The sequence below is a fragment of the Cherax quadricarinatus genome, unplaced genomic scaffold (assembly GCF_038502225.1).
Source record: "Cherax quadricarinatus isolate ZL_2023a unplaced genomic scaffold, ASM3850222v1 Contig816, whole genome shotgun sequence".
Classification (NCBI taxonomy): Eukaryota; Metazoa; Arthropoda; class Malacostraca; order Decapoda; family Parastacidae; genus Cherax; species Cherax quadricarinatus.
Window position 1 is genome coordinate 29,324 of NW_027195842.1, and position 9,633 is coordinate 38,956.

The 9,633-nt window shown below is 41.4% G+C and overlaps 1 protein-coding gene across 2 annotated transcripts in view; it reads right to left on the bottom strand.

The window, feature by feature from the left end:
• The window catches only part of LOC128689902 (mitochondrial nicotinamide adenine dinucleotide transporter SLC25A51-like), a 33,672-nt gene extending 24,649 nt beyond the window's left edge, over positions 1 to 9,023 (bottom strand). Inside the window, exon 1 of one of the 2 annotated variants that reach the window (XM_070080706.1) lies at positions 8,749 to 9,023. Coding sequence is in view for 1 of the 2 variants with exons in the window: in XM_070080705.1 (XP_069936806.1) it covers positions 8,579 to 8,719 (141 nt within the window). In the remaining variant the exon portion in view is untranslated. Of the gene's footprint in view, positions 1 to 8,578 lie in introns of both variants that reach the window. The other variant, XM_070080705.1, reaches the window with a different exon arrangement.
• Between the last annotated feature and the right edge of the window lie 610 nt (positions 9,024 to 9,633).

A 9,633-nucleotide genomic window follows, 5' to 3' on the forward strand; every position in this document is an offset into this window, starting at 1 on the left:
AATTGTGGTAGGGGACCTGAATGCTAAAGTAGGAGAAACTTTTAGAGAGGGTGTGGTAGGTAAGTTTGGGGTGCCAGGTGTAAATGATAATGGGAGCCCTTTGATTGAACTTTGTATAGAAAGGGGTTTAGTTATAGGTAATACATATTTTAAGAAAAAGAGGATAAATAAGTATACAAGATATGATGTAGGGCAAAATGACAGTAGTTTGTTGGATTATGTATTGGTAGATAAAAGACTGTTGAGTAGACTTCAGGATGTACATGTTTATAGAGGGGCCACAGATATATCAGATCACTTTCTAGTTGTAGCTACACTGAGAGTAAAAGGTAGATGGGATACAAGGAGAATAGAAGCATCAGGGAAGAGAGAGGTGAAGGTTTATAAACTAAAAGAGGAGGCAGTTAGGGTAAGATATAAACAACTATTGGAGGATAGATGGGCTAATGAGAGCATAGGCAATGGGGTCGAAGAGGTATGGGGTAGGTTTAAAAATGTAGTGTTAGAGTGTTCAGCAGAAGTTTGTGGTTACAGGAAAGTGGGTGCAGGAGGGAAGAGGAGCGATTGGTGGAATGATGATGTAAAGAGAGTAGTAAGGGAGAAAAAGTTAGCATATGAGAAGTTTTTACAAAGTAGAAGTGATGCAAGGAGGGAAGAGTATATGGAGAAAAAGAGAGAGGTTAAGAGAGTGGTGAAGCAATGTAAAAAGAGAGCAAACGAGAGAGTGGGTGAGATGTTATCAACAAATTTTGTTGAAAATAAGAAAAAGTTTTGGAGTGAGATTAACAAGTTAAGAAAGCCTAGAGAACAAATGGATTTGTCAGTTAAAAATAGGAGAGGAGAGTTATTAAATGGAGAGTTAGAGGTACTGAGAAGATGGAGGGAATATTTTGAGGAATTGTTAAATGTTGATGAAGATAGGGAAGCTGTGATTTCGTGTATAGGGCAAGGAGGAATAACATCTTGTAGGAGTGAGGAAGAGCCAGTTGTGAGTGTGGGGGAAATTCGTGAGGCAGTAGGTAAAATGAAAGGGGGTAAGGCAGCCGGGATTGATGGGATAAAGATAGAAATGTTAAAAGCAGGTGGGGATATAGTTTTGGAGTGGTTGGTGCAATTATTTAATAAATGTATGGAAGAGGGTAAGGTACCTAGGGATTGGCAGAGAGCATGCATAGTTCCTTTGTATAAAGGCAAAGGGGATAAAAGAGAATGCAAAAATTATAGGGGGATAAGTCTGCTGAGTATACCTGGTAAAGTGTATGGTAGAGTTATTATTGAAAGAATTAAGAGTAAGACGGAGAATAGGATAGCAGATGAACAAGGAGGCTTTAGGAAAGGTAGGGGGTGTGTGGACCAGGTGTTTACAGTGAAACATATAAGTGAACAGTATTTAGATAAGGCTAAAGAGGTCTTTGTGGCATTTATGGATTTGGAAAAGGCGTATGACAGGGTGGATAGGGGGGCAATGTGGCAGATGTTGCAGGTGTATGGTGTAGGAGGTAGGTTACTGAAAGCAGTGAAGAGTTTTTACGAGGATAGTGAGGCTCAAGTTAGAGTATGTAGGAAAGAGGGAAATTATTTCCCAGTAAAAGTAGGCCTTGGACAAGGATGTGTGATGTCACTGTGGTTGTTTAATATATTTATAGATGGGGTTGTAAGAGAAGTAAATGTGAGGGTCTTGACAAGAGGCGTGGAGTTAAAAGATAAAGAATCACACACAAAGTGGGAGTTGTCACAGCTGCTCTTTGCTGATGACACTGTGCTCTTGGGAGATTCTGAAGAGAAGTTGCAGAGATTGGTGGATGAATTTGGTAGGGTGTGCAAAAGAAGAAAATTAAAGGTGAATACAGGAAAGAGTAAGGTTATGAGGATAACAAAAAGATTAGGTGATGAAAGATTGAATATCAGATTGGAGGGAGAGAGTATGGAGGAGGTGAATGTATTCAGATATTTGGGAGTGGACGTGTCAGCGGATGGGTCTATGAAAGATGAGGTGAATCATAGAATTGATGAGGGAAAAAGAGTGAGTGGTGCACTTAGGAGTCTGTGGAGACAAAGAACTTTGTCCTTGGAGGCAAAGAGGGGAATGTATGAGAGTATAGTTTTACCAACGCTCTTATATGGGTGTGAAGCATGGGTGATGAATGTTGCAGCGAGGAGAAGGCTGGAGGCAGTGGAGATGTCATGTCTGAGGGCAATGTGTGGTGTGAATATAATGCAGAGAATTCGTAGTTTGGAAGCTAGGAGGAGGTGCGGGATTACCAAAACTGTTGTCCAGAGGGCTGAGGAAGGGTTGTTGAGGTGGTTCGGACATGTAGAGAGAATGGAGCGAAACAGAATGACTTCAAGAGTGTATCAGTCTGTAGTGGAAGGAAGGCGGGGTAGGGGTCGGCCTAGGAAAGGTTGGAGAGAGGGGGCAAAGGAGGTTTTGTGTGCGAGGGGCTTGGACTTCCAGCAGGTATGCATGAGCGTGTTTGATAGGAGTGAATGGAGACAAATGGTTTTTAATACTTGACGTGCTGTTGGAGTGTGAGCAAAGTAACATTTATGAAGGGGTTCAGGGAAACCGGCAGGCCGGACTTGAGTCCTGGAGATGGGAAGTACAGTGCCTGCACTCTGAAGGAGGGGTGTTAATGTTGCAGTTTAAAAACTGTAGTGTAAAGCACCCTTCTGGCAAGACAGTGATGGAGTGAATGATGGTGAAAGTTTTTCTTTCTCGGGCCACCCTGCCTTGGTGGGAATCGGCCAGTGTGATAATAAAATAATAAAATAAAAATATGATAACTAGTATATAATGTTAATATAACTAGTAGACAATGTTACTATGATACTAGTATACAATGTTGCTTTGTAATTATAAGAATTGACTGAATTACACAATGGCAATAATTAATATTAATAATTAAGGCACAACAACTTATCAGCAACAGATCGTCTGGCAACTTTTTTAAAAAGTCCGGTCAAAAATTACGAGACTAGTATTTTTGGCAAATAGTTTGGCTGGCAATCACAGATGGCACTGTATATAGTGCATGCTCACTTATGTTGTTTGCACTGCAACTGTTGGTGGTGATCCCTTGATTCTGTGAAATTCTCAATACAGTGGACCCCAAGTTCATGTTATTAATCCATTCCTGAGAGCTCATCGTAAAGCAAAATTATCGGAAAGCGAATCAATTTTCCCCATTAGAAATAATGGAAATCAAATTAATCCGTGCAAGACACCCAAAAGTATTAAAAAAAAACTTTTACCACATGAAATATTATGTTTAATGCAATAGGATAATCATAATAGAATAATTGACACTTACCTTTAATGAAGATCTGGTGATGATTGATGGGATGGAAGGAGGGGAGAGTGTCAAAGTTTTTAATGTTTAGAAGGGGAATCCTACTCCATTAGGACTTGAGGTAGCAAGTCTTTTTCTGGGGTTACTTCCCTCCTTCTTTCAATGCCACTAGGACCAGCTTGAGAGTCACTGGACTTCTGTCGCACAACATATCTGTCCATAGAGGCCTGTACCTCTCGTTCCTTTATGACTTTCCTAAAGTGGTTCACAACATTGTCAGTGTATAGGTTGCCAACACAGCTTGCAGTAGCTGTGTCAGGGTGATTTTCATTAATGAATAATAATCATTACTGATTGTTATTCATTACTTTAGGTTAAAGTAGGAGAGAATAAGTTAGGTTAGGTTAGGTTAGAGTAGATTAAATTAGATTAGATTAGATTAGATTAGATTAGATTAGTTTAGGTTAGATTAGGTTAGGTTTACCTGGAGTTCACCTGGAGAGAGTTCCGGGGGTCAATGCCCCTGCTGCCCAGTCTGTGACCAGGCCTCATGGTGGATCAGAGCCTGATCAACCAGGTTGTTACTGCTGGCTGCACTCAATCCAACGTACGAGCCACAGTCCGGCTGGTCAGGTACCGACTTTAGGTGCTTGTCCAGTGCCTGCTTGAAGACAGCCAGGGGTCTATTGGTAATCCCCCTTATGTATGCTGAAAGGCAGTTGAACAGTTTTGGGCCCCTGACACTTATTGTGTTGTCTCTTAATGTGTTAGTGACACCCCTGCTTTTCATTGGGGGGATGTTGCATTGTCTGTGGAGTCTTTTGCTTTCGTAGTGAGTGATTTTCGGGTGCAAGTTCGGAACTAGTCCCTCTAGGATTTTCCAGGTGTATATAATCATGTATCTCTCCTGCCTGCGTTCCAGGGAGTACAGGTTCAGGAACTTCAAGTGCTCCCAGTAACTGAGGTAGTTTATCTCTGTTATGTGTGCCGTGAAGGTTCTCTGTACATTTTCTAGGTCAGCAATTTCACCTGCCTTAAAAGGTGGTGTTAGTGTGCAACAATATTCCAGCCTAGATAGAACAAGCAACCTGAAAAGTGTCATCATGGGCTTGGCATCCCTAGTTTTGAAGGTTCTCATTATCCATCCTGTCATTTTTCTAGCAAATGCGATTGATACAATGTTATGGTCCTTGAAGGTGAGGTCCTCTGACATGATCACTCCCAGATCTTTGACGTTTGTTTTTCGCTCTATTTTGTGGCTGGAATTTGTTTTGTACTCGGATAAAGTTTTAATTTCCTCATGTTTACCATATCAGAGTAATTGAAATTTCTCATCGTTGAATTTCATATTGTTTTCTGCAGCCCATTAGAAGATTTGGTTGATACAATTAGGTTAGGTTAGGCTGGGATACCTTAGGGCAGATTACATTAGGTTAGGTTTAGGGTAGGTTAGGTTAGGTTAAGTTATTTAGGGTAAGAGGACCATTTGTGCCCATAAAAATGATCTCAAATGTACCTCAGCATCAATTTTGGACAATTTTTGCTCACTATTAATATCCTGCTGAAGTGAGACCTGAGTATAAAAAATTATAACATTGCTTAATTCTTTATTCTGTACAAATAATATAGTTTAAATGAAATAATATAATGGTAGGCACCAGAGAAAACCACCATATTGAGGTGGCCCGGTGGCCTGGTGGCTAAAGCTCCCGCTTCACACACGGAGGGCCCGAGTTCGATTCCCGGAGGGTGGAAACATTTCAACACGTTTCCTTACACCTGTTGTCCTGTTCACCTAGCAGCAAATAGGTACCTGGGTGTTAGTCGACTGGTGTGGGCCGCATCCTGGGGGACAAGATTAAGGACCCCAATGGAAATAAGTTAGACAGTCCTCGATGTCGCACTGACTTACTTGGGTTATCCTGGGTGGCTAACCCTCCGGGGTTAAAAATCCGAAAAAAATCTTATCTTATCTTACTTCTAATATTCTACAGACTTCACTAAGGCATTTGATAAATCAGGTCATGGAGTGATAGCCCATAAAATATAAATGTTAAAACAGGAAAAGTAGGAAAATGGATATTCACTTTTCTAAGGAATGGAACACAGATTAGTAAACAAAAAAACATGTAACTTTAGGAAAATAAAAACTACAATATGTGCAGGCACAGTCCTGAAGCCTTTACTGTCTCTCATCCTCAGGTCCTGGAGCCTTTACTGTCTCTCATCCTCAGGTCCTGGAGCCTTTACTGTCTCTCATCCTCAGGTCCTGGAGCCTTTACTGTCTCTCATCCTCAGGTCCTGGAGCCTTTACTGTCTCTCATCCTCAGGTCCTGGAGCCTTTACTGTCTCTCATCCTCAGGTCCTGGAACCTTTACTGTCTCTCATCCTCAGGTCCTGGAACCTTTACTGTCTCTCATCCTCAGGTCCTGGAACCTTTACTGTCTCTCATCCTCAGGTCCTGGAACCTTTACTGTCTCTCATCCTCAAGTCCTGGAACCTTTACTGTCTCTCATCCTGGAACCTTCGATCTCTCATCCTGGAACCTTCACTATCATCCTGGAACAGTCTCTCATCCTGGAACCTTCACTATCATCCTGGAACAGTCTCTCATCCTGGAACCTACACTGTCTCTCATCCTGGAACCCACACTGTGTCTCATCCTGGAACCCACACTGTCTCTCATCCTGGAACCTACACTGTCTCTCATCCTGGAACCCACACTGTCTCTCATCCTGGAACCTACACTGTCTCTCATCCTGGAACCTACACTGTCTCTCGTCCTGGAACCTACACTGTCTCTCGTCCTGGAACCTACGCTATCTCTCATCCTGGAACCTACACTGTCTCTCGTCCTGGAACCTACACTGTCTCTCATCCTGGAACCTACACTGTCTCTCATCCTGGAACCTACACTGTCTCTCATCCTGGAACCTACACTGTCTCTCATCCTGGAACCTACACTGTCTCTCGTCCTGGAACCTACACTGTCTCTCGTCCTGGAACCTACACTGTCTCTAGTCCTGAAACCTACAATGTCTCTCATCCTGGAACCCACACTGTCTCTCGTCCTGGAACCTACACTGTCTCTCATCCTGGAACCTACACTGTCTCTCATCCTGGAACCCACAGTCTCTCATCCTGGAACCTACACTGTCTCTCATCCTGGAACCTACACAGTCTCTCATCCTGGAACAGTCTCTCATCCTGGTACCTACACTGTCTCTCATCCTGGAACAGTCTCTCATCCTGGAACAGTCTCTCATCCTGGAACCTACACAGTCTCTCATCCTGGAACCTACACTGTCTCTCATCCTGGAACCTACACTGTCTCTCATCCTGGACCCTACACTGTCTCTCATCCTGGAACCTACACAGTCTCTCATCCTGGAACCTACACAGTCTCTCATCCTGGAACAGTCTCTCATCCTGGAACCTACACTGTCTCTCATCCACATAACAGACAGATATAACCAATGTAAATAAGTCACTTTGACCATGTTGGGTTATCCTAGGTTCTCTACATATATACTGCTATGTATGACTGCTATGTATGACTGCTATGTATGACTGCTATGTATGACTGCTATGTATGACTGCTATATATGACTGCTATATATGACTGCTATGTATGACTGCTATGTATGACTGTTATATATGACTGCTATATATGACTGCTATGTATGACTGCTATGTATGACTGCTATGTATGACTGCTATGTATGACTGCTATGTATGACTGCTATGTATGACTGCTATGTATGACTGCTATGTATGACTGCTATGTATGACTGCTATGTATGACTGCTATGTATGACTGCTATGTATGACTGCTATGTATGACTGCTATGTATGACTGCTATGTATGACTGCTATGTATGACTGTTATATATGACTGCTATGTATGACTGCTATGTATGACTGTTATGTATGACTGCTATGTATGACTGCTATGTATGACTGCTATATATGACTGCTATGTATGACTGCTATGTATGACTGCTATATGACTGTTATGTATGACTGCTATGTATGACTGCTATGTATGACTGCTATGTATGACTGCTATGTATGACTGCTATATATGACTGCTATGTATGACTTCTATGTATGACTGCTATATATGACTGCTATGTATGACTGCTATATATGACTGCTATGTATGACTGCTATGTATGACTGCTATGTATGACTGCTATGTATTACTGCTATGTATGACTGCTATGTATGACTGCTATGTATGACTTCTATGTATGACTGCTATGTATGACTGCTATGTATGACTTCTATGTATGACTGCTATGTATGACTGCTATGTATGACTGCTATGTATGACTTCTATGTATGACTGCTATGTATGACTGCTATGTATGACTACTATGTATGACTGCTATGTATGACTTCTATGTATGACTGTTATGTATGACTACTATGTATGACTGCTATATATGACTGCTATGTATGACTTCTATGTATGACTACTATGTATGACTGCTATGTATGACTGTTATGTATGACTGCTATGTATGACTGCTATGTATGACTGCTATGTATGACTTCTATGTATGACTGCTATGTATGACTGCTATGTATGACTGCTATGTATGACTACTATGTATGACTGCTATGTATGACTTCTATGTATGACTGCTATGTATGACTGCTATGTATGACTATGTATGACTGCTATGTATGACTGCTATGTATGACTGTTATGTATGACTACTATGTATGACTGCTATATATGACTGCTATGTATGACTTCTATGTATGACTACTATGTATGACTGCTATGTATGACTGCTATGTATGACTGCTATGTATGACTCCTATGTATGACTGTTATGTATGACTACTATGTATGACTGCTATATATGACTGCTATGTATGACTTCTATGTATGACTACTATGTATGACTGCTATGTATGACTGCTATGTATGACTACTATGTATGACTGCTATGTATGACTGCTATATATGACTGCTATGTATGACTGCTATATATGACTGCTATGTATGACTGCTATGTATGACTGCTATGTATGACTGCTATGCATGACTGCTATGTATGACTGCTATATATGACTGCTATGTATGACTGCTATGTATGACTGCTATGTATGACTGCTATATATGACTGCTATATATGACTGCTATATATGACTGCTATATATGACTGCTATGTATGACTGCTGTATATGACTGCTATATATGACTGCTATGTATGATGATCTATGTAACTGTACTTGTGTATACCTGAATAAACTTAATGAAGGTGATAACTTACCTGACGGAACATAACCTTGTTGACGGGGAAGGTGACAATAATATTGATGAACTGTGCTCCCCAGCCACACACAAACTCCCTGCTGTCATTACTGCTGTCAGGGGCTATTAGTGGGGCTTTACTGTTGCTGTCAGTGGCCATCTGTGGAGCCTGACCACTGCTATGCTTACCGTCAGTGGTAACAGAGGTATCCTGGGAAGGTGCTACACAGAACTGCCACAGAACTGACTTTCTGCTGGTAGAACTGGTGGGTTAGCTGCGGGATTTTCAAGGATAACTTGTGATTAAAGAGGATGACCATTATTATTATTATAATCAGAAAGAAGCGCTAAACCACAAGGGTTATATAGCAAGAGGCTGACCAGGTCACGACTGAATAGGACTCAGTGTGAATGTTCTGGGAAGATCCCCCCCCTCTCAAGGGAGGTTCCTAGATGCTGGTGACGGGCTCTTGATCTAGGGAATTGGATCTGTGCTCCAGTTCCCTGATTGACCCTGAATGCCTTCCATCCCCCCCCTACATGCGCTATATAATCCTATGGGTTTTATGGAAAATTACATTTACCTGGATGAATCTCATTACATACACACAAGTAAATGGCAACAAAGATAATTATTATTTATCAAAGTTACACGCAAGTTATACTTTTGTATCAATCAAATCACATATTACTCGGGTAGATAATTTCCAGTAGATCCTTCATGTGTTAGCTCAAATCACCGACCAGTATGGTTTAAATAAGTGACCCACTGATCAGATCAGATCGACTGGTCCGAACCCTTGACTGGTCCGAACCCTTGACTGGTCCGAACCCTGGACTGGTCCGAACCCTGGACTGGTTTCAAACGGTTTCGTTGGACAATAAAGCAGACTGTAAACGGATGGGGTTGTAGGCGCCCTTATAAACACAAACATTAAATATATATCAGGAACGTGCACGGTAAGCTGTCCAATATACAAAAACAGTTAGAAACAGAAATACAAATAGCTAGAGCTTCATTTAAGGAGGTTATTAATAGAATATTCAAGAGGTTGCTAGTAGAATTGCAGTAAA